The following is a 27,676-nucleotide window of genomic DNA, read 5'->3' as shown; positions in this document are numbered from 1 at the left end:
GACAAAATGTATGTAATCATTTCTCGTACGCTCTCTTTCTGTGGCCTCTTCAAAGACTCCAGGGAGTCCAGGCGGATCAAAGAGCTGGAGCATTATTTTTTTTTTAAAAAAAAAGAAAAAAATCGAAGAGCCAGAGCAGCATTTGTAAAGTTGCAACAAAAATTAGTAGACGATTTCCTTGGACACCCATTGCACCTTGCCATTCAGAATTCCTAAAACTCCTGTTTTATTGCGCTTCCCTAGTCACCATCATTGTGCTCTGGAAAATCCATTCCGAGAGGGCCCCCATCATATTTTTTTTTTTTTTTTGAGCAGGATGTCCGCACTCAAATAGATTGGCTAGTTAACGAAATTTGGGGGACCAGTGCGTCACAATCAAAACTTTGGTCTCCCTTCTCTTAAAATTAAGGAATCTTCCAAATCTTCTGTACCAAATACTACGGCGTAACACTACAATTTTAGTGTGTGGACTGGTCATGAGTGAGCAAATAGAGAACGGGCAGCAATATAAACGAATGTTTAACCTAAGAAAACATAACTAGCTTGTTTCTCTCAATGACATTAAAGAGTACACACGTAACGCATATACCATTGGTAGCAACCTTCTAATAGAAGGCAAAAAGCATAGGTCATCCCCAAACCAAGCTTAAACGGAATGCAATCAGTAATTTATCATCGGCAGCAGTATGGGAATAAAGTTATCAGCCACACATAATGGACAGATTGGAGATCGAACCTATATTCCCGATCTCCTCTTAACCTATATTCCCGATCTCTCTCTTCACACTTCTTCCGAGACCACTTCTCTAGCCATCCCTCCAGACATCCCTTGCAGAAAATTTCCCAGCAGTCTCTGATCAAGAACCATGTTCGGCACCTGTTAAAAGAATGTCATGTTAAATTTGTGTGTAGTTAGGGCGGGCAGCCATGTGCGTGCATATGGTGTGTGAGAGAGAGAGATTAAAACCTTGTCCCCGAAGAAAATTTTTGTATTATCAGCAATGGCTTCAATGAATTTCAGCTCGAGAAACTGGGGAGTAAGCTTCAACTTGTTTGCTTCAGCTTCTTTCAAGACGCTGAGAGAGAGAGAGAGAGAGAGAGAGCAAGTATATTAATCCACTTTCAAGAAATCGACTGAAAGACACCAACATGAAAAAGGAAACACGGAGTTTTCACCGGTAGAATGCAGCATCTGCCAGGCTCTTTTCATGAGCCATGTACATTTGATTCTCAATCTCTTGCTCCCGCCTTGCACTGTCTTTCTCCATCAACTTCTGTTCCATGAGAATCTTGCTCACATTGGCATTCTTTTCAGCCTCACTGATAGCCATCTTCTTTGTTGTCTCTGCCTCTTTCTCAACAAATTTCTGTCTCTCAATAGAAATTAAGACCTAGACAGCAATTCACAATCTGAATCAATCACTCTCACAGATGTATCCGTGATAAATATTTCACATACAGAAAACTAGGAATGTCAAATTCAATGTGCCCACCATAGCATCCAAGTTGCTCAGTTGAATGAGGTTCTACGATGTTCATAATACCATTATATCACTCTGCTAACGCCACATTAATAGACAACCTTAAAACATACATGTATGAACAGTCCGAGAGAGAGAGAGAGCCTTCATATCCACAGTAATCTCAGAAAAGATTTTCATCACCAACTAAATAATGAGAGCCTTCATATCCACAGTAATCTCAGAAAAGATTTTCATCACCAACTAAATAATCTTTTATGTCTCAAACTAACTTTCAGGGGAGGGAAAGTAAAAGAATGAAGATCAAACTCATTTGACTGAGAAGAGTGTAGCATACCTTAGTGCGTTCTTCTTCCATCTGTTCGAAATTCTTTCTTATGCTTTCTGGAATGGTAGGCTTTGTGACACGCACACTTATTATTTCAATTCCAGGAGCATAACGTGTGCAATCGCCTTGAAGAGCATCTTTCATCTTTTCATCAATCTGAGAAAGATAGTGAAATTGATCTTTCCTCAACATAGATACAAGCAGGAGGAAGAAATATAAATCAACTTTAAGACACATTTGAAAAGCATACTTGATGGACACAACCACCATCCAGGGAATGATCTATTGGGTAAACAGTATGTCTTGTTTAGAATTCCATAACACACCTGATCAAAAACATCAATATAAACTTGTTGAAGAGAATGAGAGCTGCAGAACTGATTGATTTCATGATGAATCTTGTCATATATCCATGTGTGGTCATACTGCACGCCATAGTTCAGTAGTGTCTCATATACATATTCCTTACCAAGCCGATTGACAACCTGAGATAAGCATTTCAAGAATGCACATAAATTTTATTAAGAGGAAAAGGCAGCAAATATAAATGGAGATTGTCAAGCCTTAAGCTGCTTGTGATGTCAACAAAAAGCCACAACTTATGGCCTCACCTCGATTTTCTCAAAGTTAATCATGACTCCTCCTTTAGTGCCACATGGAATATCCCTAACCTGCATTTTTTTGAGATACAAGGATTCAAATGTCAAAACAGCAATGCAGAGCTCTCAATCCATGACTTGGAAAATAAAACGTACCTGATCTGTCTGAAGTGTCACCTGAACAGGCTCATATTGGGTTATCAGAGGCAACTTTAGATGAAAACCTGAAAATTTTAAAATATGATTCCACAAGCAAAATGCCAGAACACTAAATGCAACTTGGATAAACAATCATGTATTCACACCTGGATCTGTAACTGTCTGTAGAAGCGCACCTCCTCTCCAATATACCCCAACATGACCTTCTGGGACTTGGTGCAAGATGGATAAACTATTCTTAATATTGGATGACGATGGAATCACTATCTATAATATTGCCATATAACGTCATAAATTCCTTGGCTCCACTCTCAAGTAGCATATATTCCAGCTTATATAAAAATTCAACATACTTCTATAAGGTTAACCAGACAAAGTAAAAATATTAAAGAGCATCCATCCACTCATGATCTTGGTCTGTTGAGAACTAAACAACGAAACAATTCGAATTCGAAATGAAAGATGGATGTAGAAGCTGGGGAGATGATTGATGAAGTCAATTTACCATCAAATTCGGTATAGAAGACCACAGTCCGATTCAACTAAACTTAAGCATAGCTGGTTATTGAGCTAACATTTAGATAATAATGCATTTACAGACTGGGAAATCCCTAAATTTTAGCGCAACTACATAGCAAAATTAGAAAATCAAACCAAATGAGGAAAATAAATCATAATCAAATTCTCCACGACAACGCAGCACACCTGTTTCAACTTTCAATACATAATTAAAAGCTCTCATCTATAAAAAGCCTGGAACGGCATTAATTACCAAAAAAATCATTATTTAGCAAAAAAAAAAAACCGTTTTACAGACCTTCTACATAAACATGCATTTCACAGCACTGCTATATATAAAGAGGATGCTGAAACAGTTAAAACACTGGTGAGAGAGCGACTACCAAGGCGAAGATGGCGATGAAGGAGAGGAAGACAGTGAGAATTGGAGAGAAATCGCCGGTTTGAGGAGGAGGGCCGCGCTGGGGAATTGCTGCTCTTTGTTGCTGTGGATCCATGGTAAGGGGGCTTGCTGGAGAAAACACTCACTTTGGGTTTTTTCTTTTTAATTAAAATCTGAAGATCTTGCGTTTATAAATGGAGACAGTGTGATGTTGGGTGTTATCAAGCAGGGAATGTAGTTACGGTCTTAATAGATCATGATCGTTGGATTAGGACCTGGTGGCTGTTTTCTCCACGTGGGTCCCCTAAGAGAACAGCCTGCTTTCGTTGTGGAAAATAAAAGAATATGGGAAAACGTCATAGTCTCATAGATGCTCCCCGCTTGCTTCGTCACTTATGATATTCATTTTAGAGTTTTGTCTTATAGTAACGTTCACTAGCCAATTTACCTGCGCGCAGGTTGAATTAAAAATTATTTTTATCAGAGAAAATTGTATTATTTATAGAATTATTATTATATTTTATTTGATAACTAAAAATTCATTCCAGGTTAAAATTATAAAATTATCATTAAGTTAAAAAAAAAAACTAAACCCCCCCCCCCTTTTTTTATACACCCTAGACTCCACAAAAATCTCTCATTTCTCTCCTGCTCGCCATTCCCATTCCATTTACCACTAGAAGAATCCTTTCTTGCTGCCGTGGCAATCAAATGAAATAGAAATGCCCGTCGTATTTCTTTAAAAATTTGGTTTTTATTTAAAATAAATTTTTTTTATGATTTTAGATAGTTTTAATGTATTTATGTCAAAAATAATTTTTAAAAAATAAAAAATATATATTTTAAAATATTTCTAAACAAAAAGCACTACCACCATCACCACAATCTCAAAGACATCATTGATTATTTCAAAATATCTCTCTAGATATTATACGTAAAAGGAGATAAAAAGCTTATCCTGGGGCGGCTCTCTTGTCAAACTGGATAAAAAAGAAAAAAATATATCTCAATTACGATGGAGTAGCAGTCACCGGACATGTCATTTGCTTGAAAATCCTGAAAAGTAAACATATTATAATTTCATGATTTTGTTGGACAAACAGTAAACAGTACTTACGAGGAAGCACCCCGTTGCCCCTCCCTAATTGTCAGGACTTTGAGCAAAATATTATTACTAATTAATTTATTATTGATGTTTTATTGCAACATATTTGGATCATTGCTGTTAAACTGTTGTTTTGCTTTGTATGTGAATTCTATTAACATTACACATAACTTGTTTAATAGGGAATTATCTAGATAATAATTAGAAGTATTAGCATTACACATACTAAATTTGTTATAAAAAACAACTTGATAAATATAAAGCTAGTTTCTATAGTAATTAATGATCTAAATTTTACGTGATTTATCTTTTATTTTATTTTATTCAATTCACCGAGCATTTGATCACCATTACTAGCACCTTTCATCATATTTATAAAATAGCTTATTATTGCTAGCATTGAATGCTACAAATTTTAGCAGTGTCTAGTCTGGTGTTGGGCAGCGTGTTTGCTCTATATTTGGGCAATTTGTGGGCTGGAATATGAGACAGATATACAGAGACCATGCGCTGGAATTGAGAGGAAAACGGTGAGAATTGGAGAGAAATCGCCGGTTTGAGGAGGAGGGCCACGGTGGGGAACCCCCGCTCTTTGTTGCTGTGGATCCATGGTAGTGGCTTGCTGGAGAAAACACTGTCTTTGGGTTTTAAGAAAATTACATCCTCTTGTCACTGTGCCTATTTATTAACTTTGGGTGCCCGTTAAGAAAAGCAGCGCCTTTGATTTTCTTAGAAGGCATCGCGCGTCAACGTGGAAGTCTTGTATTTTGATTGATTTTATATTTTTTAAAAAAATTTAAAATATATATATTATTTTAATATATTTTTAAATAAAAATTATTTTAAAAAAAATTATTATCACATTTTTAAACATCTTTCGTAAGTTAATAGACTTCAAAGTTTATTGCTATGACAATTTCTTACTCCAGAAAAAGCTTTAAAAAAAACCCCGAAATAGGTAGTCTGTGTGTTTTCCAGTATTACAAGAAACTAAATCTGAGAATAAAATAACACGATGAAGACAAGTTCTGCGAGGAAAGAAGACGGAAGAGTCCAAAAAAAACAATAGGATTTGAAGCTCAGACCTCATACTTTACCACATAAATACCTAATGCGTGCTTCGTTTAACCAAATCATAATTTTCTTACTAACTATACAGTTCTTTTCTAAAATAGTAGAAAAACAATAGAATGACGACAGATAACTTTTAGTTTTTTTCTATAAAATAAGACTCGAGTTCGAGTCTCACTTACTTTAGTTTTCTCAATTATAATAAAATAATAAGAAATAAGCTATTTTTCATCACATAGCTCAGAAACCGTCGCCTATATATATAAATAAATAAACTCTGAGAAATTTCCTTTGAAGGGAAAAAAAGTTGCCATTGATAATGCCTTGTGATAACATTGTTTATTTTTCTTAACCACGAGTTTATATCCAAGTTGCTATAAAAAAAAAAAAACAGTGGACTTTGCTTATACCACTATTTTAATTATTTACTAGCTATCTCACATGTTTATTGTCACGAGCGGAGTATTTTTTTTTAGAAAAAAACACATGTTTTTCTAATATATTTTTTTGACATAAAAAAATTTAAATATAAATTTAAAATTTTATACATGCTTTTAATTAAATACATCAAGAATAATCTATATCAATAAATGTTAAAAAAATCATAAATAATAACTAAAGACTAAACTGAAAAATTGAGAAATTGATATAGATTAAGATATTGGATCTCGCAACACAAAACATTTACCTGGTTATATTTAATGAATTTATTTATTAAAATAAATTTTTATTTAATCTAATGATGAAATAGATATGCATATGAAATCAATTGAATAAAATAAAATAAATATTATACAATATTGTACATATTAAAAAACAAATTGTCATTTTATGTGAAAATCAATTAAAAACCAAACGATATTTAACTAATGAATAAATTAAAAAATTGAGAGATAGAAATGAATGTAAATATCCAATCTCAAAACATGAATCATAAACATGTTTGTATTCAATAACATTGTTTTTTGAAAGCAATGTTTTATTTAATAAAATAAAAAAAAACACACATAAAAAGTGATTTAATACAATTGAAGAGAACAAAAAATTAAATAGAACCGCACAGAAAAAATGCTTTATAAGAACATATTTTTTTTAAAGTGTATTTGTAAGCTAAGTTTAAATTATATTATATTTTATTAAAAAAAAATCAAATAATTAAATTATATGTGGGATTGATATGGGTGCCCCAGTACGCCTGGGCTTAAAAACAAGCCAAGGCACGTTGGCCTTCTGCCTAGACCTACACACTTGGGATGATTATTTTTTTTAACCCAAGGGGTCAACGACACTTCAACTACTTCTCCCCATATTTTGGGCACGGTGATGATTGAAAATTAAGGTTGATGGTTGTTTTACCTGGAAATCTATTTTCATCTTTTTTTTTTTACCAAAAACATTTATAAAGCACCATATATACCATGATAAAATTGTATATAGTCTCTGGGGACTCTAAAACTGATCTATAAATCTAAAATCAACTCGAAACAAAAAAAATTCAAACTGAAATCTACCATTTTAGATGATGGAAAAATCAAATTAGGATGAGTAAAAAAATCAAAAAATCGAGAAAACAAAAAAAAATAACCAAAAAAACCGAATCGTGAAAAAAAATCAATTAAAATTTTAAAAAAACTGACCGATTCAATTTTGATTTTATAAGCTCGAAACCGAAAAAACCGAGTCAAACCGGAAAAAAACCGAGCCAAACTGAAAAAACTAAGTCAAACTGTTTTGAACTGGTTTTTGTCTAAAAAAATAAACCGAATCAAAACCGATCGGTTTGAACCGATTTCGTTTTTTTTTTTAATTTCAGTTTGGTTACTTTTTTTGATAAAAACCAAATCGAACCGAAAATGATCACCCCTAGATCAAATAACACTTAAGTAAAACTTCTCTCATTGAATATAACTCATTGACATCAAGATTGACTATTTTCATGACTCGAATTAATGTCAACCGAGACTTTCTCTCTTTATCATTAAAATTTGGAGACTTTCTCTCTTTACGATCAGAATTCGATGACTTTCTCTCAAACCAGGATTGAAAAATAAGAAATCGAAGTTCCGGATCAAAATTGAAATTTCAAAAACCAAAGGGACACAAAAAAAACAAATTAAAAAGTATAACAGCCAAACTGAACTTTTTTGCACATATTTTGAAGTAGCCACCTACTTTCCCTGTCTTTTGATCCTCTATCTTTTAATTTTGTATTGTTAAACAAATTAAAGCCAATTGACATAAAAGGGTTTAATCGAAGATAAAAATTCTCGAATGACCACAGTAAAAGAGAACTTCACCATGGAAGTCCAAAGAGAAATGTGAAGGTGTGACCAACGGCATTCATTATAATAACTAGTGGTCCTCATAACCTCTTTGGCATTTATGTTTTTTACCAACTCTTTGAATTATGTATGCATGGAGATTACAAGTTGAAAGGCTAAACAGGTTCCTTTACAACTATGTATGGGCAATACATTTGTCTATGCATGTACAAGAGAGCTTAATTTACAACAAAGAAATTACGCTGGCAAGGTAACTGAGAGGTACGCCTGCCGTGTTTTGTTTTCTTTGCTACAGCAAGCTAACTGCGTTGGCATGGTCATAGTTCTGCTAGATAGCTGCAGCCCCCAGTGAATGCCGAGATGATCAGTCTCAAATTAGCACAGCATAGTCGAGGCCTAACACTCTGGTTGCCAATTTGGCTTGATAATCGATATAAGGAAAAAGTAGCAGATCACCCGCTTGCTCTAATGACTCATGCGGGTTTTTTTAATATCGTCAGTAATTTTTTCCGTGGGGTTTGTACTGTTTTAACAAGGTTTTTTGGTTGTGAACATTATCAACGGTAAAATGACAATGAATCTCCGACTATGTTTTTTTTTTCCAGATATAATATTAACATCTTATTTATTTTAGTTGATTGTTAGCAAATATTTTTTTGTACAATTCATTTACAATTATTGCTAATACTTTAAAACAAACTATTAAATTACTTGATTTTATTCAATTTAATTAAATTAATAACTCAAGCGTGGAATTTTTCTTGATTCTTTACAAATAATATCATTGCCTAAACATTCATGTTTTCCGTACAAATTTTTTGGCCGCGGGTCACAGTAACTGCTAGAATTCAGATTTCTTGTGTTAGAACTTAGAAGGTGATTCTGAATGATTACCATAAATGAATGATGATTCCGATCTGGTTAAAAGATCCAAAATAACCACTGTAATAATTTTTACTTGCTTATATATATAGATCAACGGTTTCACAGTTAAGGCCACACGAATATGAAGCTCTTCCTTCTTCACGGTTTGACAGAAGGATAAGGTGAGCAGCGAGCAACCGGCAATACGAGTTCAACCTGCGGGTGACAGAGATGCTCACCCTCACAGCCAGCCCTGCATTAGTGCCTACAAAACGCAGAGCCCATGTGAAACTCTTTACAGTTCAGTGTAGCAATTTCCCTTCTTTTCTACCCAAAGAGGTTGAAAATATCAAAGACCCATTTGCAAGAAGGCTTGCTACCAGAATTGAGAGGCTGCCAGTAAGCGTAATTCTCACTTTCACTATGTATTTGATACCCTCTCTCTTTGCTTGTTGGTTTGATATATTGTTGTGTGGCTACTTAATTGTGAATATTATGCTTGCTGGGAAAATGGCCTTTTCTTATTTTTAACAGCAAATTCCAAAAAAAATTCCTGATTTTTCAGGTTTTGTTGATTTATAATTAGCAAGAACACACCTTTCGATATCAAAATTTTGTAACGCTTTTGCTTGCTTCGAATTTCCAAGACATCCCAACTGCATATGATCCACTGACAATGCAGGTGGGGTTTGCAGACAGAAGTATCATGAGTAGTTGTGTGAAGCCTTTAATACAGAGTGAGGGAAGTCCAGTGGTTCTCCTCCATGGTTTTGACAGGTACATGATATACTCAGTAACATTGTTTTGAGAATAACTGCAAATATGTGGCCTTTAAAGTTCACTACATGTTATAATTCAGTTCCTGTTTAGAATGGAGATACACATTTCCACTGCTAGAGGAGACTGGTTTAGAGACTTGGGCTGTCGATGTTCTTGGCTGGGGTTTCTCTGATTTGGGTTTGTTTTGCATCTCTTGCCTCCTTTTTCTAATTATGGAAGTTCTAGCTTGTTATTCTTTCTTTCTTTCTTTCTTTTTCCCAACCTCCCACACCATGATTGTAATATCTCCTGTTTTTTTGTGTGCTTGCCAGAGAGACTTCCATCATGTGATGTTGTATCTAAGCGTGAGCACTTGTATCAGGTACTTCAACTATCAAGTTCACTTTATGTTCAATCCGCAGCCCTTTTCTGCTCTAATATGAAATTTTCAATCTATCCTTGCCTGTTATTTCCTCTATCAGAATGGAAGGATCAGTTAGAGGCTTCCTTAGTTAGGTTGCAGAAACCAGTCTTTGCAGAATTTAGTGATTGTATCCATTATGCTAAAAGTAATTTGGGTCATCTCATTTTAACTGCAGCTCTGGAAATCCTATATCAGAAGACCCATCATATTGATTGGACCAAGCCTTGGTGCTGCTGTTGCAATTGACTTTGCTGTCAATCATCCTGAAGCAGTAAGTAGCTCTCGGTAACTGAGCACCTACACATGTGCCATCCATCTATTCAGGAGAAGTTACTAGCCAATCATTATACATCTTTTACTGGCAGTAGCCAAAGTTACTGCATCTATTTGTGCCATGAAACTCAAATGTTTAGCTCTATTTTCAGGTAGAAAAGTTAGTGTTGATTGACGCGAGTGTATATGCTGAAGACACAGGGAACCTGGCAAAGTTACCTAGAGCTATAGCATATGCTGGGGTAAGTCTTCTACTCAACTGAACAATGTCTTGAATGCTCAATATTTGTTGTCTACGTTAATTCTTTTCGACTCAACTCTATCTAGGGTCATCTCCACTGATTATACATGATATTTTCGCTTTATTGCGTCGATGACTCAACAAAAGTTCTCTAGGATTTGTTCTTGGTCCTGACATTCTTCAATTTAACTGATGCAATTTTCACCACTGTTATTTTACATGCATGTGATCTTTGTTGTTCGTCAAATGGCTACACTAAGTGACTTCTCATTCTCCCTTCTTTTGGTTAAACACTAAGTGACTTCTCATTCTCCCTTCTTTTGGTTAATTTTATATATCTAATGGCGCCGTCATTGCTCATTCTTTTTTCCTTGAATTGCCACTTAACTGTTAAAATGATTACTTAATCACATAGAATTTACAGTCTGAAGTCAATGTTGGTGCTTCTTGAATAAGTAGAGAGATTTTAGTTTTGATATACCAAAAAAGTTCAAGTACACCTCAGTGATAGGATAAGTAAAATACTGAGCAAGAGCCTCTATATTTTGTTAGCTCAACAACCAGTTTCACATGAAAACATATCAGAGCCCAGTAGGCTTGATGAGAAGTCCCATCTGCGGATGATTTCTAGAACAAAATTGAGCAGAAGCTTTTTCCTTTTTCTTCCAGTCCTATTCCATAGTTGTGCGGGCTGTGAACATGTTTGAGAGAGTGAGTGACATCATGCCACCCACGTGTTCCTTCCTACTCCAACACACTCTTCTTTTGTTGCATGATATTTGTGCCCCCCTCTTTCATTTTTTGTTAATTGTATTTATTGCTTCTATAACCATAAGCACTTCTTTGAACCAGGTTTATCTACTGAAGAGCACCCCCTTGCGCTTATATGCTAATCTTATCGCATTCAATAGTCTACCATTAAACACCAGCATAGACTGGATGAACGTGAGGGTTTCTTCCCAGAAACGAAACTTATCAAACTATTGTTGTTTCACTATAAATATATGTACACACACACACACACACACACACACACACAGGTACTTGCCATCACAAAGTTTTGCTAGAGTCATATTGGATTTAATTCTCTCTTTCTTATTGGTTGTGGATGTAACCAGGTGGGCAGATTGCATTGTCTATATCCTTGGTGGGAGGATGCAACTGTAAATTTTATGAATACTGGTGGTTATAATGTCAGTGCCCAGATAAAAAAGGTACTTGTTAATGTGTCATGAAGTAAATAAATGCTTTGATCTTGCCAATTAGCATAAAAGGGTGCCATGGAATGTCGAATCCGTGTAACTAGCACTTTTGGACTGGAGTGTCAGGCTGGAAGAATGCAAATAACTCCTTGAAGTCTTTAATCTGTGCTTTTGGTTCGTGCATCAAGTTGTCCTGATTTCCAAGCAATTTCCTAAAAATGCTTGACAAATTTCTTATGCAGGTCAAGCAGAAGACCCTTATCATTTGGGGTGAGGATGATCAGATCATTAGCAACAAGTTGGCTGTGGTTAGTACTTGCTTAACATCTTCCTGTGCATTGATACGATTGATGAACTTGAAACAAAGCGTGTAACACATTTGTAAAAATCTGTCCTTGGCCTTTCACGAAACTTGCCAGTGTGAAACTTTTTGGATGCTCACAACCAACTTGACTTTCTGCTAAATGAATCTCTCTACCATACTGTCCAATCGATTCAATGGGAAACAAACTCATTAACTCACGCGGCTCTTTAAATCACATCATGCAGAGATTGCACTGTGAACTACCAGATGCTGTCATACGCCAAATTCCAGATTGTGGCCACCTTCCTCATGTGGAAAAGCCCAACTCTGTTGCCAAATTGATTCTGGATTTTGTGGGAGAAGATAGCAATAAAGAAGCTCAAAGTGTTTCTCAGGTTTGAATCCAATCACAATTAGTTTTAAATTTTGGAAGAGATTTGTGCTTCCACCAAACATTCAAAGCAATTTGAAGCAGGGAGAGTAAGAACATCGAAGAGGTCAGGGGATAGTCTTTAAGTTTTGTTGCCTACAATCAACGCACTCCCGGAACAAGAAGACGTAGATGAACTCAATGCCATTTTGTGTCTATGAATATGTTGCTCGTTGTTTCAAATTGCAAAGTATTTTGGTGCAAGAGTAAATCCGTAACTCAGCATATTAATTTGTGGGTGTGGAAATGGGAATCTTGCTGCGATGTTGGAGGTTGATCTAAGATTTTCAATGTAGTTATTGAATGGAGAATCTCATACAAAACCACACATCGTTGTCGTTAACTAGATTGAAAAGTTTAATGTCAATATGCCAATCAACAAAACAGGAAAGAATAGACTTAGCTCCCACATCCCCATATACACATTCACCACCTCAAAGAAGAAATTCAAATCATTCCTGGCTGCGGAAAAGCAGTTGAATATAAAAAATAAAAAGTAGGTTTTCGATTACGGGTTTTTCTTGTCCAAGTGTATCTTGTTTGTATCACGTATTCTTTTTCTTGATTAACAATATTTGTAGTTTTACCGATATCCTGCTGAGTATCTTGATTTCGTCTCTCCAAGCAGTTATGCTCCAAGACAAATAAATCATGAACAGACGAGCTAGTTTTTTGGAGGACAAGGCAAACTTTAATTCAGCCATATACATGTAGTAAAATATAACACGATAGGCACGGATTGAAGAGCTACCCCCTTCTCTCCTACAAATTGCATGAGCAAAAACTACTACGCGGAACCACTCATTTCATATGGATGGCTCATACAATTTTGTGAAGTTATACGTCCAGGATGCAGATCCTCATACAATTTTGTGAAGTTATACGTCCAGGATGCTGCTATAGTAATTTCGCACTGCTTCCTTTATATTGGCCTGGCATCATCGATAAAACTTGTGTGACTTTTAAATCATTGATCCAGTTAAAAAAATCATCGTCAAGAAACATACTGCGATGCGTCTCCGAGTTGGTAGGCGGCTCAAATGTCGTGCTCTCTCCTACGACATTGATTGTCGAATTTGTAGGCTAGCAAAGTTGCAAATTCTTCTTCGTTATACTTTTTGACACCATCCCCCGCAACAATCTATACCATAGTTTTTATTACGCAAAGCTGTTCTACCAGAAGTTCACAAGGAAATTCCTTTCCGTATAACGCCGACCAATATAAAAGCCTCCACCAACCACATGGCCATAAGAGCAGGCCAGAGAAAACAAAAATGATGCCATTAACGGTTAAAAAAACACACTAATAATTGCATCGTCCATGCTGCACTTTAATCGGATCGTAACAATTTCGAAGAAAGGCAACCACGGCTAAGCAGTGAGCAAGAATAATTAAAGTGGGTGTGGATTAAAAAAGAAAAATGTTGTAACATCTTAAAATAATATTTGTTTTTATTTTTTAAAAATTATTTTATACATCACATTAAAAACATATTAATTTAAAAATAAAATTAAAATTAAAATTTTCAAAAATAACCACTGCCAGAAACTGGGGGTGGTGGATGGGCCAACTTTTCATTAGATTAATATAAAAAAATACTACAACCTCTCTCTAGATATACAAAAGGAGAAATTCTAAAAAGAAGAGATCAGGTTCCCCAACAGCAGTCATATCATCCACTCGATAGGAATCAAATTCCTAGCTTTTTCACATAGGTGGAGGGAAAGAGCCAAAAAACCCTAGTGAGGTTTGGCTCTAGATGACCCCCACAACCCCAACGTAAAATTACATGCCTACCCATCCTTCCGTTGCAAAATCAAATCTACACATCAAACCCCACCCCCACCGCCTTGCCCCCCCTTTAGCTTCTCACCGTCAACCCCACAACAAAAATATGCCTGAAAACAAGAGGGTCAAAGATGCAATGAACCACAAGTTAGTGCCCTTAAAAGCAGGAGCCTCACTACTATTATCATTGAAACCAGTTGGGCCCAATCCTGAGTTGAACACTGATGAAGGCGGGGTAGGAATTATAGATGAAGGTGTGCCTGTGCCTGTGCCTGTGCCTGTGCCGGTGCCGGTGCCGGTGCCGGTGCCCGTGCCGGTAGGTGTTGTGCCTGTGCCGGTGGGTGTTGTGCCTGTGCTTGGAGTGGTGGTTGTTGGGGTGTTGCCTGTCCCTGTGCTGTAAAAACAAAAGGAGAAACCAGAAAATGATTATACCAAACTTCGGAAAAATATAATCTGCACAAATGTTGCATCATCTGCACTTAACATGTGGAAAACATATGTCAAGCTGAGAGATTTAGAATCAAAATCTTGGGCAAGGATGAAATATCGTCATCAGGACACAGCTCAAACTGTAAGGACAATGCAGCCCCTGACCTATAAAGATATGTCAATGCAAGATGTTAAAGCGTGAATGATAGATCTACCTTTTCTTAACCACCGTCCAAATATTTCTCTTAAACCAGCATTAAAGAAACGATATTTTTCTTATGCTGCTTGTGCAAGAAAACACAGTTCAAATCTACCATGTGGATCGTACAAGGTTGACACGCAAGCGCAGAAAGTCAGAAAGAGAAAGAGAAAGAGACAGCTGGAGGCTAGATTCATGATTAACAGCACCAGGATTCATCAGCTTATTGATTCCCGGTCACAAAAAAATTAACTTTGGTAAAAGTTCTCTGAAGTCTGAAGTAAAAAAAAAAGGTATCCAAAGCTTTAAACCAGATTCACACTCCACGCACAGTAAAAACTTCATTTAAACACAATAGCAAAATAAAATCTGGAAAGATCCAAAATTGACAGAGAAATCACCAACACAGGATGTCAAAATCACCGAGTTTTCTTTAAAAAAAACAATACCTTGGAGTTGCAGATGCAGGATATGTACACCCAGAGGCTACATCTGCATATTACAGAAACATACAAAACAAGGAGCGAGTTAGTGCCACCAAAAGATAGTTGGATAAGAGATGGGTGCATTGTGGGACTTGACTTACTTTGAGGGGGAGTGGCACTAGTCATGGCAGTTCCTGAAAAATCACAGCTCCCAACAGCTTGGCCCTTCTTCTGGAAGTAGCTGTTAACAGCATAGCTGCAGTGATCTTTTACAGTGTTGGGCTGGTAACAGGGGGCATTTTGAATGATTTGGGTACAGTCAGCTCCGGCTCCACAAGCATAATCCAGGCTCTTTTGCAGCTGTGTGTCACCAACCCCATCCTTGCATATGCAGTAAGTAGCACCTACAACAGAAAATGAAAAACCAACAAATCTGTTAGTTCACACAAAACCACACCCTTTTTCTCCTGAAGATAACTAGAAATTAATAAAAAAAAAGAGCTCCAAAATAAATCGACGAATTAAAAGAAACACTGGGGGATCGTCACCAGTCTACAGATTATCATGGATTTAAGCTAAAATTTTCCCTGGAGTAATAAAAAATATAGAAAGAATGGAAAATTCTAGGGGGAGAAAATATAAAAACTCTTTCTTTCAGTTGAATCGTACTGGTAGAAGAACCAAGAAAACAAGATAGGAGATCACTTTAAAAGATGAAAAAGACCCCGTCTAAAAAATGAACATTCCATTTATGAAGTCCTTAAAAACTTTTTCAACCAAAAGATTGCAAAAGAAGGAAAGCAAGAACACAAAAAATCCAATTAACTTACTTGAATGGCCAGTGAGGGCCAAGAAAAGACCTAAAAACACTAAAACAGCCATGAATGATGCGGGTTCGTGTGCTAAAATATGAGAAACAGATGTACTTTAGAGAGGATAGAACTTCAAAGATGAAAGGCAGTGAGTGTTAGAAGGGAGGGAGAGAGAGAGTGATTTTAGTGGGAGTGGTGCTGGGGGATGGAGATTTCTAGACAATAAAATGAGGAGTGACGGTGGGGTAGTGGGGGTGTCTGTATTTTTTACACTTCTTTTTTATCACTTTCGTATTAAGACAGTTATTTTAATACTATCTCCATGTAAATGGAAGTGTGTTTATAGGGAAGAGAGGAAGCGGGAGTACTTGTCACGTATGTGACTGTTGAGTGTTGTTTTAGTTTCACAACGGTCATAAACTCATGTGCATGATTAAAACTTAACCAGAAAGGACCCAACCTGGTTTAGGTTGGTGGTCTGGTCCTGTACTGAGGGGGGCCGACGTGTATGTTCTTGGTTCTCTTTGTGCTGTCACAATGAGCTCGCGCCGTGTGGTGTCCCTTCCTTTTCTTTTTTCTTGTGTTTGTTTGGGAGGTATCAGCATCAGCATCTCATTTAGATGCACTATTAAAAACGATCCGTGTATAAATTGGTAGTAAGTACTAGTCTACTTTCCTGGGGTGGCGGGTTGATCTGGAATTCGAGTCTTAGCCGGGTCTGAAAAGGCCCAAAACTGAGAATACAGTTATTTTAAAGAGATCCGCTAAACTGGTTAGAACAATTTAGAACTTGACTAATCCGACATAACTCGAAAAATATCCAAAAGCTATATTTTTTAAAAGAAAAAACCCAAAAACTACATTACAAACACCAACCCTCCTGACCTGGGTGGATGTTTTTCAAACCAATCTAAAATCTGAAAAAAAAAGGAGTAACGAACAATCACCAACTTGGCCAACTTGGCGTGGCATATTTGTTTTTGCTCTTAAAAAAACCGAGTGATTATATAAACCAACCAAAAAAATTAACCATCAAAAGACATATTTTTCAAGAGTTGGAATAATTTTTTCCGGGTGCTAGCTAGAAATGTGGTTCAAGTTCAGGGGTCAAAATTAAAAGGTACATGAAGTATAAGTGCTGCCTCAAGGTACATGAATTGTATAATTTTTCGTTTTTATCTGGAACTCAGCCTCCTGGCCGGAGCAACCCATCTCATAATCATGAGTCTATTGCATTTCGCCATTGCTTCCTGTGTTGCCAGACGTACCATGTTCTCCTTACCCGAACCCAAGATGAAAAGAAAAGCCAGCACAACACCTTCCGCAGGGGATAAAATACAAAATAATAATAATAAAAAAATAGATCAAATTCAATATAAAAATTTTAAAAAAATTATATAATAGGAGATAAAATTAAAAATAAAATAAACCAAGAAAATTAAAAAAATAAAAAACATTAATAAAAAATAGAGATCAAATATAATAAATAAAAAAATAATTTTAATTTTATAAATTATCTCAAATAAAACAAATAAAAATATAAAAAATATAAATCAAATTCAAATAAATAAACTATTTTAAAAAAATATTTTAACCCATAATATTCACTTCATTAATTGTTATTACGGAAACAAAAGGTGTCATTTTACTATACATTCCCTACACTAAAACACTTATCCAATTCCAATGCCTGGACCCCGACCCTGAAGCGTGCAAATTTTGACACGAATTAGTGCTTGAGTTGAAATTTCGCTTTCTTTTTTTAATTACGTGATACACGTAAAATGTAGACCTTTAAAGTTCTTTGTTTTTATATTTTAAAAATATTTTAATTTTTTTAAAATTAATATTTTTTGATATTTTCAGATTATTTTGATACATATTAAAAATAATTTTAAAAAAATAATATTATTTTAATATATTTCTAATTAAAAATTAATTTAAAAAAACAACTATAACCACACTTGCCCTTGCAAACGAATTCATAGGCCTGTAGCCAAGTTGCAACTAACAGCACAGAGTGAATTTTCTCCATGTTATCAATATTTTAAAAAAATTTTTACTTAAAAATATACAATAATAATTTTAAAAAGTTTTATTTTTAATATCAAGAATCAAAATCATTAAAAAGATATATTAAAAAAAAATACCTAAAAGCATAAATAATCTCACTTCCGAAGACATAGATTAGATCCTAACATACTCATGATCAAATCCAGAGTACACTTCCAGCGAAAAACCACCTATTATATTCAAAACATGCTATTTCCACTGTAAAAAGCACTAGTTAACACCCCGATAAAGGCACGGTTGATCCAGTATCTTCAGATAAGTATGGAATTTGTTTTTTCCCCTGAAAATCTCTTGTTTGTATCTACTCTCCATTGGAATGAAGAAAAGAAGACAATGGGCTGTAATTCAATCAGTCCCTAGTTTCCTTTCTTTCTAGAACCCGACTTCGAATATCTACTTTATATAAATAAATAAATAAAAATATGCGTTACTGTGTTAATAATAATTGGAAAAAGTATAGTTTGTAATTGTTTCGGAGCACGTGAATATGCTACCGCTTTCGATCGGATTAAAAAAATTCTAAACATTAAAAAATTAAAAATGCTGTAATAAATTATTTAATATTGTTATTAAATTTGATATAACAAAATAATTTTAGATTCTTTCCTCCCAATTATTTATTTAATTTAAATTTAAAATTAATATATATAAAAATTACTTTAATGTGACCCAAGGTAAATTCGGAATCAATTATGATAATCAGTAAAAACAAATAGATGGCAAATAAAAAAGTCATGGGTTTGTTAAAAAGCTCAAGTGCGGGGTGTCAGAGAGGCTTGCTCGCCTGGGCTAATTTGTTTTTTTTTTTTTTGGATTTTTGCTAGGGGCTATCCGCCCTTCTTTTTTGAAAAAAACAAGATAGAAAAGTGAACAATTTTGCTTTCAAAGCGAATCAAACCTAAAACGTCAACCATGCATCACCACTCCTCAACCAAGCTCGCTCCGAAACAAATGCTTGAATTAATAATTAAAATAATGTATTAACCTAGTTAACTGTTAATATATACAGTTAAACCGACTACACGTCTTGTAGTTGCATTGATAAAGGTCATTCATTTCTTTTCACATGACAGTACTTTATCAGCATTTGTCGTTAAAAAACACACTTCATCAACAATAGAGATGTTAGAACTAGCTTCATGGCCAGCTGATCAATTCGATTACCAGAGAAGAGAACCATATATACAGTGTCCACAAGCACTCCTTCCAGCCTATCGATCTGGCTAGTCAATCAAAACATGCGAATGATCCAACAATCAAAACAGAATCAGATTATCATGTGTCGGCATGTGCGCTGATAATTGCTCAAGATTTGGCTCTTACTAGCATTCTAACATGCTCTAAAGCACAAACAAATGTAAGAAAAACCACCCCCACCACGAGGCCAAGCAGGAAACCAGACAAGCACACTCCATTCCAGCGATAAAGAAAAGGTTGCAAGAAGAAAAACCCGGAGAGTACTGGTTACCGTAATTAATGTCGGCCAAGAGTTCTTGCCGTCGGGCCAAGTGGTAGCTCAGAAACTTACAAGGCTGAGTGAGAGCAGACATGGTGTCTGATAATTAGTGCTGGGTGGGTAGTTTCTGGGGAAATGTCAAGTGCTTGCCTCCATGCGATATGCATTTTCGTGCAATTAGTCGCTATGCGTCGATCTGAATTGTTATTAATAATTAATACGTTTTACCATATTGGTACAATGCACGTGTTTCCTTCCAGGTGTTGTCAGGTTTAAAATCAGATTCGTGTCATCGCAGTGATTAAACAAGAATAAAAATCGATTCAAGTTCAACGGTAAAGAGAGTACAAAACCACACCCTTCGCAAGAATCATTTCTCAACGTGCGGCGCTCATCGATGAGTTAAAAATCAGATATGTAGAAAAACTTTAACCTTTTAACTTCAATTGATATTTATACCCTTCAATGTTGCTGGTTTTTTTTTTAATGAAGAGGTTAGAGATTAATTTACAGTAATAATATTTATAAAAATTAAAAATTCTCTACACAGGTATTAATAAACATTGATGAGAGAGAATAATCTTGTACGGCCATTAATGGAAAGAATATTTTATGCACAAATATTAATTAACATTAATAAAATATAATATTTTATATACAAACATTAATAGAATAAAAAAAACTAAAACATGTTTTTGGATTTAAAAGGAAGGATAAGACTTACCAAGACATATTTATTGGAGATGGACTTGAATGGTGCGCTTATAGTGATGGAGTCGTGTAGGGTTAAGAGGGGTCAATTACCTCTTTAATATTTTTTATATTAAAATATTAATAATATCTCAGCAAGTTTAATTTTATTTGCTGGCTACTAATTAACCTAAGTTAGTTATTATTAATTTACATCATAATATAATATAATATATATGTCAAACGCATTTCAATAATATTTTCTATTTATTTTTATTATTAATTAACTGAGAGTCTTTCTTTTTTCTTTCGAGCTATTAGTCTTGCCTTTCTATCTTTTACAACATTTCTCCTCGAGTTTTAAGAAGATTTAGAAAACACAAGTATTAAACCTGTCCTAAATTAAAAATAGGCGAATGACAATTTGATTGTATGTATTAAAAAAATATATTCAATGAAATTGATAATAAAATTATTATAAAGTAGTTTTTAAATACAAAACATAAAAAAAAAACAATTATACTGTAAGTTTTTTCATTTGAAAGTATTCTTTAATTAATTTTATTTAATATGAGTTAATATATATATTTCAAATTTATTTCTTGATATAATACATAATATCAAGTATTTATTAACAATTTATTTTTTTATTTAAAAAATCTTGACTCTGCCACACTGTACTTAAAACCCTAGCAGAGTCCACAATGAGGTGCTGAACGTGTCAAGCACTTGAGCCAGGGCTACCCCACCTGCGCCTACAAGAAGGTGCTGGACATATCCAACACTTGGACTTGAGTGTTTTACCTAGACCGTCAAAGATGCATGGAAATAAGCCAAAAAATTAAGCCATCGGCCATTATGAATTTTGTGCTAAAAGGGACATATCTTGGTCCATCAATCTACCATTTTTGAGGAATTTAAAGAATGAGAGAACTGTACCAAAAAGAAAAAAAGAAAGACAAGAAAGAAAGGGGCGACGGAAGATCATCAAGACAGTTAATAGGCTCATCTAGAATCCGATTATTATCATGACAGGCAAGACGAGGAAAAAAGAAATCCCTGAACAATAATCTATTTAGATTTATTAAACAGAATCCACGCCAATGCTAGGCTGCTAATCAAGGTTAAAGGCAGACCAACAGCCTTTAAACAAGAAAAATACTGCTAATCATAGGAGTATGAATGAATTATTAAAAACAACACACAACAGGCTGTACGTGATTGATTAAAAGGATAGAAAACAAATGTGCAATTTTTGTGATGTCTGGGGTCAAGCAAACAATCAAAGGTTAGGTGGAACCACAAGGAATAAATAACACATGGAAGTGTTCTTTGAAACTCTATGCTCGCTTTTAGACCACTTTAGGTGATCGGTCTCTAAAGTGCTTGATTGGGGCCGCGAAAATTCCCATCTACAGGCCAAAAAGAGAATAATCGGACCGCAGCCACAAAGGCAGATGCCTTCTCCATGCGCGGGCATTCTTTTGGGCAGCAGAATAATGCTTTTGCTATAATAGATGAGGAAGCTGTGAGATGAGAGCTCCCCCCTCTTTTTCCCATCTTGATCATTGAGGTCCGGCTCTCGTCAGTCATCGCCAAAGGAGGGAGGAAATGTGTGCTTTGAATTTTAATTTTTTTATATATATTTAAATTATTTTGATGTGTTGATTTTAAAAATAATTTTTAAAAAATAATATCATTTTGATACATTTCTAAATAAAAAACATTTTAAATTATAATCACAACCACAATATCAAATAAAACTTAAAACAAAACTATTTTTCAATAAATAAACTGTTCTTGATGGTAATTATTTACCAAAATTCAAGCCGTTGGATCTGATCGTTTAAAGTGGTGTGCTTTCCCCTTAACTACCAGGACTCAATCCTCAAGTAAAATACATAAAAAAAATTAAAAAATTGTCATGGGTTTCATAATTCTAAAATAAATAGCAGGCATTCGCCTGAACGAAACCAGTAACCTCAATACTAATTTTAGCGTGTAAGAAATAAATTCGAGAATGCCACCTAATCATAAGGGGAAAGAAACATAATTACCGATAGACAGAACAATAATACTAGAAGGTTTGCCTATTTTAAGCGTTTGTTTATTTTTGTATTTGAGAAGTATTTTTTTAAAAAAATATTATTTTTTATTTCAAATTATTATTTTTATATTTTTTTGATATACTATATCAAAAATAAAATTTAAAATTTAAAAAATATTTTAATATATTTTTTAATAAAAAACATTTTAAATAGTAATAATTATTATAATATCAAACTGGACTCTAAATAAACTGGATTAACATTTCGGGCCATAAAACATTATTTTCTCAACGTTGTTCCAAACAGATATTTCAACCCAAAAAGAAGTTACAATACAAGAGGAATGAGCCGAACGAAGAGACAACGAGCCCTAACAATGGGTTTGAGCATGTGAACTTCCTCCAAGAATAGCCCAGCTCAACAACCCATAAACCCTAAACCCATTGATATCATATATTCTACTATTAACCAAACAAGCTCCCCTTCCTCCCCAGATAATATATTAAAAAAAAGGAGGAAGAAGAAGCCGCTCCCATCTCAAACACTAAACACTGAAAAACCCTAAACCAGAAAGAAAGTGGTTCGCTTTCGTACTCCCCTCTTACCCCACCCTCCCCATCAATGGCTTCCCAAATGGCAATTCTAACAAGAACAACAAAAACCCTAATGAAAGCCCTATACCCCCAAATCAAATCAATATCCACCTTCGCTCACCTCTCGCAAGAAGCCCATCTCGCCACCGACCACCCTCCCTCCGATCACTCAAACCCCAACTCTGTTTCAACACCTTTCCCTCCAAATCCAGCTTCCGGAAGCCCACTCTACAATGACACAAACTGGCGAAACCCAATCCCAATCTACGAAAATCCTAACTCCCCTATGATCCCGCTCGGTCCCTTCCATAACCAAACCTCTAGAATCCAATCAATGCCTCCAAACATGGACTTGAATTCGCTATCGAATATGCTTGCTGATTGGACCACGTCACAGAGATGGGAAGATATCAAGGGGTATTTTGAGGCGTGGATTAAGTCACTAGATAGAAATGGGAAGCCTAATAAGCCTGATGTTAGCTTGTATAATCATTATTTAAGAGCTAATTTAATGATGAAAGCTAGTGCTGGTTATTTGCTTGATTTGGTTGCTCAAATGGAGGATTTTAATCTTTCGCCTAATACTGTTTCCTTCAATTTTGTTCTTAAAGCTATGTATGAAGGTCTTGAGACTGAGGCCGCTGAGAAGTTGCTTCAACGGTTAGCGAATTTTGGATTATTTGTTCATCCATTTGTGTTTATGGAAAAACTGAGATGCATGTGTTTTTCTTTTTGTTCGTGTGAGTTAAAGTTTGGAGCTTTATTCCTTTATGTTCGGCTATCATTTTCATTTCTTATTGTTTTCAGAATTGATAATCTTGTATATAAGTAATTGCATGGTTGCATGATGTTTGTGTGAAAAAATCATCTTATTTTGGAATTCCTAATTATTACATGCCCGTTGTCAGAGCCTCAAAGTAATTTCATAGTATTCACAGTGTTTGTTCATCCCCTTTCACATTCATGTGGGGACCTTCTGTGGTAACTACCTTGTGGACCTATATGAATGTGAGTGTAGGAGCACAACAATTTCTCAGCTGAATACATGCAGGGTTTGTGTTGAAACATCGCTCGCTGTTTCAGGATGGAGCATACGGGAAAAGAATCGCAGCCTGATGAGGAATCCTATGACCTGGTTGTTACCATGCTTCTCAATAAAGGCAACATTGATGCTTTTGATACTGCCTTGAAATATATAGATAAAATTCTAAAAGGCGATTACGTGTTATCGATGAAAGTATTTGATGCATGTGTTAGAAGCTGTTGTAACTTTGGCAGACTTGATGTGTTGCTATCGATTATTGAGAAGTGTAAGGTAATTAACTGATTTGCCTTATAATTTATTGCATAAAAGACCCCTCTTTTTATGTGCGTGTTCTTTGATCTGATTTTTTTCGCATACGGTGTTAACAGAAAATGGATCAGAACAAAGCTCTCTGTCCAAATTGGAACCTATGCAACCATATTGCTGAAATTGCATTAAAAGAGGATAACAGCAAGTTATTGTTTTGTGCCCTGGAGTTTATGGCTAGATGGATTGCTCGAGGAGAGAAGGCAAGGCCTATTGTTCTACTTTCAGTGGATGAAGGATTGATTGTGGCTGCGCTTGGAACTGCTGGCAGGACCTACAACTCCACTCTCCTGGATGCATCATGGGCAATCCTTCGCCGCTCTTTACGTCAGAAGAAGCCTCCTAACCCGGAATCGTATATTGGGAAGATATATGCCCATGCATCATTGGGCAGTCTGCAGAAGGCTTTTGCTACTTTGCGTGAATTGGAGTCTTGTTATGGGAGTTCTGATAAGGAAGCAGAAGAAGAATTGTTCTCACCATTCTCTTCTTTGAATCCACTAGTTCTGGCTTGCTCCAAGAAGGGTTTTGAGACTTTGGACTCGGTATTTTTTAATTTTCAGAAGTTGATAATCAGCGTTCACATATTGTTAACTTTTAACAAATCATCTTCCAGATCAAATTTCGTTAATTTAACTAGTCATTCTTCATAAAATGTTTTCTTACTAAGTTTAGGAACCCTTCATTCATTTGGATTCTTTACTTACTTGGTCTAGGAACCCTTTATTCATTTGGATTCTTTAGTTGTCATTTGATTATGTGACTTTTAATAGAGATATTGTTTCTTACAAGTCTAGGATTTCGGCTTTTGACTAGCACAAATGGTTTCTGAGGCAATTTCAGAAAAGATGTCTCATTCTCTATCAATCAATTTGTGCTTTTGAGGTTTCTCTACAAACCTTAAACCTATTTCTCTTTTTCCAACTTCAATTTTATTCAGATTTTAGCCAATTTAACCTACTGTTCTTTGGTGTTTGTGTTGGTTTTCTCCTTCAATTCGACATCACTGATTTTCGTTGTTTTAATCTTTCTCAGGTATATTTTCAGCTAGAGAATTTAAGTCGTGCAGAATCTCCATACAAGTCTGTGGCTGCTCTTAATTGTATAATTTTAGGTTGTGCAAATATATGGGATCTTGACCGCGCCTACCAAACTTTTGAAGCGATTAGTTCTTCTTTTGGGTTGACCCCTAATATTCATTCATACAATGCTCTAATATTTGCATTTGGAAGGCTCAAGAAGGTAGATCATTTTACAGCTCTCTCTAGGCATGATGCACATGCAATTTAGCAATGCATCAATACCATTTTGTTTTCTACTCAGTGTAAAAGGGGCTTTGCAGTACTGTATGCAGTCACCTGCCCCTTGATGAATCTCATATTTATGTGGGTGGACTGTGCATGCTTTCAATGAGCTTCCCCATGTGTTGCAGAGGTGCTGCAGAAAGACTACTTTGATGATTTGTTTGGAATATGTAGCATGTATTGCTCATGCTTGCACACATTAAAATAAATAAATGCATGCAATCCTATCAACTACTTGTTTGATAAACAGGATCTATTTCATTGTAAAATTTCTTGCTTTTCTTGTGGCAGACATTTGAAGCTTCAAATGTGTTCGAGCACTTGGTGAGCTTGGGTGTTAAACCCAATGCAATGTCATATTCATTGCTTGTTGATGCTCATCTCATCAACCGAGATACAAAAGCTGCTGTGTTGGTGATTGACAAGATGGTAATGCACCTTTTTTCCTTTTGGGTGTGCATATTGAGCTGTACTTGGTTTCTATCATGAGTTTTTGCATCTCTAGAGAAACTAATGCATGCACAATGAACCTGTTGACCAGGATTCTGCTGGATTTGTCCCTTCCAAGGAAATACTAAAGAAGGTCAAAAGGCGCTGTATTCGAGAAATGGAATATGAGAGTGATGATCGAGTAGAATTCTGGGCTAGAAAGTTTGACTATCGATTGGGCTCTCAAAATCGTAGGGACTTGTTGTTTAATCTGGAGTACAGCACTGATTTTGCTTGATTGGTAAGTTTTGATGAGTTGAATGTTTTTTCTAATAAATATTCCTAATTTCTTCCAAGTTTTACTTGGCATTAAAGAAATGGTCACTTTCTCCATAAAAAAAGTAATGGCTATTTGAGCATCGTTGTCCCAAGGTAGTTTTTGTCTCTAGTAAATGAGCTTTTCAATCTACTCTCCTTCATTACTTTTTTCAGTAAATGTTGACTGTGCAGTCTGCGTTCTTCTTACCTTGATTTGGGTTAATCTTGCATCAACCTGAATTCCTGATCTTTCTTTATCTTCTTTCAGGTTTGGTTACTGTTTCTTCTTGGTAATCTCAGTGGTGGCAGTTTGCTTGTTCTCCAGCTGCTGTCCAATGAAATTCTTTCCTGTCTGTGCATTACTTAATTGTACTCGATTTTGACTTTGGCAGGACTGATACAAGGATCAGGATTGATCTGATTATCGTAACCTCTATATCGTCCATATGCTTCTCGGTTTTTTTTTTTTTTTCTACTGAGGGAAATCTATAGGGCAGGGAAATGTTGGTCCAAAAGATTTTCAATGTTGACAAATAAATGTAGGACAATCTTGATTTCTTATGTAGGATAGAAATTCTGCAATGACTTAGGTACTCTACTGGTGAGATGTTTGTCTTTCTGTCTGTAAATCTAGTGCTTAAGCTAATTTTGTCTTCAAGGAGTACTTTGCGTAATGCAGTTATTTTTTGGAGATATAAGTTGGTGATGTGATCGTGCGTACAGAGTGTAACTTGCCTATAATTCATATGCAGAACACAAGAGTTTGCCTTGTTGCACTTGACGGAAGTTTCTGGTGATTATTCTTGGAAAATTTGTTAAAAGATTTTCACGGATTTATTTGAATTCAAATTAAAAGTGGGTCTCCTCACTTTTTAAGTTAACTTTGTTCAAATTTAATTTTTAACATGAGACATGTTTTAAATAAATTATAGGTAAATAAAAAATTGATTTTGAAGAAATTTTAGTTGTCATTTTTAGGTAGAATTTAATTTCTTCTAAAAATATATATTTCACATGAGAAAAAAAAATAAAACTTCTTTGCTGTTTTAAGAATGTGGAAGTTAAAATCAGGTTTAAAGCTCACTTCATCTTTTAGAGTTGAGAGGATTTAGTCTAATAGGTTTTGAGTTTAAATCTGTGTAACTGTTACAAAATAAATTTTAAATCAATCCAGTTCATGGAAAACTATTTCTTCCAACTAAAATTTGAACTTGAATTTTGTCTATGAAAAATCATTTATTTCAGCGTAACTCGCATTTTTCTTTTTGTTAAAATAGTATCGAATTACACAGAAAAAGGTAAACATCAGCATGAGTTTGCATGAGTTGATCTTATTC

At 35.2% G+C, this 27,676-nt stretch overlaps 4 protein-coding genes across 6 annotated transcripts; 2 read left to right on the top strand and 2 right to left on the bottom strand.

Moving 5' to 3' along the window:
• Positions 1 to 518: 518 nt before the first annotated feature.
• LOC133696121 (uncharacterized) lies at positions 519 to 3,664 on the bottom strand. Its single transcript, XM_062118173.1, has 9 exons — positions 3,470 to 3,664; positions 2,714 to 2,834; positions 2,565 to 2,632; positions 2,421 to 2,480; positions 2,136 to 2,294; positions 1,819 to 1,965; positions 1,177 to 1,391; positions 968 to 1,076; positions 519 to 877 (listed from the first exon to the last, which is right to left on the bottom strand). Exons 1-9 carry the CDS (start codon positions 3,581 to 3,583, stop codon positions 782 to 784), a joined length of 1,089 nt encoding a protein of 362 aa, XP_061974157.1. The 5' UTR covers positions 3,584 to 3,664; the 3' UTR covers positions 519 to 781.
• A 5,242-nt stretch (positions 3,665 to 8,906) lies between these two features.
• On the top strand, positions 8,907 to 12,700 carry LOC133697182 (alpha/beta hydrolase domain-containing protein VTE7-like). 3 transcript variants are annotated; one of them, XM_062119587.1, is made up of 11 exons: positions 8,907 to 9,189; positions 9,473 to 9,567; positions 9,650 to 9,747; positions 9,882 to 9,931; positions 10,149 to 10,244; positions 10,399 to 10,488; positions 11,340 to 11,432; positions 11,606 to 11,701; positions 11,932 to 11,997; positions 12,239 to 12,388; positions 12,469 to 12,700. In XM_062119587.1, exons 1-11 carry the CDS (start codon positions 9,022 to 9,024, stop codon positions 12,475 to 12,477), a joined length of 1,011 nt encoding a protein of 336 aa, XP_061975571.1. In that variant the 5' UTR covers positions 8,907 to 9,021; the 3' UTR covers positions 12,478 to 12,700. The 3 variants fall into 3 exon arrangements, with proteins under 3 accessions (XP_061975571.1, XP_061975570.1, XP_061975572.1); XM_062119586.1 differs by having other exon boundaries at positions 8,907 to 9,195; XM_062119588.1 differs by having other exon boundaries at positions 12,239 to 12,700.
• Positions 12,701 to 13,946: 1,246 nt separating this feature from the next.
• Positions 13,947 to 16,390, bottom strand: LOC133697183 (PLASMODESMATA CALLOSE-BINDING PROTEIN 3-like). Its single transcript, XM_062119589.1, has 4 exons — positions 16,096 to 16,390; positions 15,427 to 15,669; positions 15,290 to 15,332; positions 13,947 to 14,606 (listed from the first exon to the last, which is right to left on the bottom strand). Exons 1-4 carry the CDS (start codon positions 16,145 to 16,147, stop codon positions 14,300 to 14,302), a joined length of 645 nt encoding a protein of 214 aa, XP_061975573.1. The 5' UTR covers positions 16,148 to 16,390; the 3' UTR covers positions 13,947 to 14,299.
• A 6,439-nt stretch (positions 16,391 to 22,829) lies between these two features.
• On the top strand, positions 22,830 to 27,037 carry LOC133697270 (pentatricopeptide repeat-containing protein At1g26460, mitochondrial). Its single transcript, XM_062119736.1, has 7 exons — positions 22,830 to 23,597; positions 24,021 to 24,252; positions 24,351 to 24,833; positions 25,324 to 25,530; positions 25,884 to 26,021; positions 26,134 to 26,322; positions 26,608 to 27,037. The coding sequence occupies exons 1-6, from the start codon at positions 22,966 to 22,968 to the stop codon at positions 26,317 to 26,319; spliced, it is 1,878 nt and encodes a 625-aa protein (XP_061975720.1). The 5' UTR covers positions 22,830 to 22,965; the 3' UTR covers positions 26,320 to 26,322; positions 26,608 to 27,037.
• The last annotated feature ends 639 nt before the right edge of the window (positions 27,038 to 27,676 follow it).

This window comes from Populus nigra, chromosome 6 (genome assembly GCF_951802175.1).
Source record: "Populus nigra chromosome 6, ddPopNigr1.1, whole genome shotgun sequence".
In the NCBI taxonomy this organism is placed as follows: domain Eukaryota; kingdom Viridiplantae; phylum Streptophyta; class Magnoliopsida; order Malpighiales; family Salicaceae; genus Populus; species Populus nigra.
This window is presented reverse-complemented; position numbering and strand designations above follow the sequence as displayed.

What these genes read in the sequence shown, in the direction of transcription:
- LOC133697270 (XM_062119736.1), top strand. Translation starts at nt 22,966, where the DNA reads ATGGCTTCCCAAATGGCAATTCTAACAAGAACAACAAAAACCCTAATG. An exon ending in CGATTATTGAGAAGTGTAAG is followed by an intron (nt 24,253 to 24,350) that starts GTAATTAACTGA and finishes CGGTGTTAACAG; the next exon opens with AAAATGGATCAGAACAAAGC. An exon ending in GTTTTGAGACTTTGGACTCG is followed by an intron (nt 24,834 to 25,323) that starts GTATTTTTTAAT and finishes AATCTTTCTCAG; the next exon opens with GTATATTTTCAGCTAGAGAA.
- LOC133697182 (XM_062119586.1), top strand. Translation starts at nt 9,022, where the DNA reads ATGCTCACCCTCACAGCCAGCCCTGCATTAGTGCCTACAAAACGCAGA. An exon ending in GAGCTATAGCATATGCTGGG is followed by an intron (nt 10,489 to 11,339) that starts GTAAGTCTTCTA and finishes TCTTTGAACCAG; the next exon opens with GTTTATCTACTGAAGAGCAC. An exon ending in TTAGCAACAAGTTGGCTGTG is followed by an intron (nt 11,998 to 12,238) that starts GTTAGTACTTGC and finishes CACATCATGCAG; the next exon opens with AGATTGCACTGTGAACTACC.
- LOC133697183 (XM_062119589.1), bottom strand. Translation starts at nt 16,147, where the DNA reads ATGGCTGTTTTAGTGTTTTTAGGTCTTTTCTTGGCCCTCACTGGCCAT. An exon ending in GGCCCTCACTGGCCATTCAA is followed by an intron (nt 15,670 to 16,095) that starts GTAAGTTAATTG and finishes TTTCTGTTGTAG; the next exon opens with GTGCTACTTACTGCATATGC. An exon ending in TAGTGCCACTCCCCCTCAAA is followed by an intron (nt 15,333 to 15,426) that starts GTAAGTCAAGTC and finishes TGTAATATGCAG; the next exon opens with ATGTAGCCTCTGGGTGTACA.
- LOC133696121 (XM_062118173.1), bottom strand. Translation starts at nt 3,583, where the DNA reads ATGGATCCACAGCAACAAAGAGCAGCAATTCCCCAGCGCGGCCCTCCT. An exon ending in ACAGACAGTTACAGATCCAG is followed by an intron (nt 2,633 to 2,713) that starts GTGTGAATACAT and finishes TAAAATTTTCAG; the next exon opens with GTTTTCATCTAAAGTTGCCT. An exon ending in TGACACTTCAGACAGATCAG is followed by an intron (nt 2,481 to 2,564) that starts GTACGTTTTATT and finishes AAAAAAATGCAG; the next exon opens with GTTAGGGATATTCCATGTGG.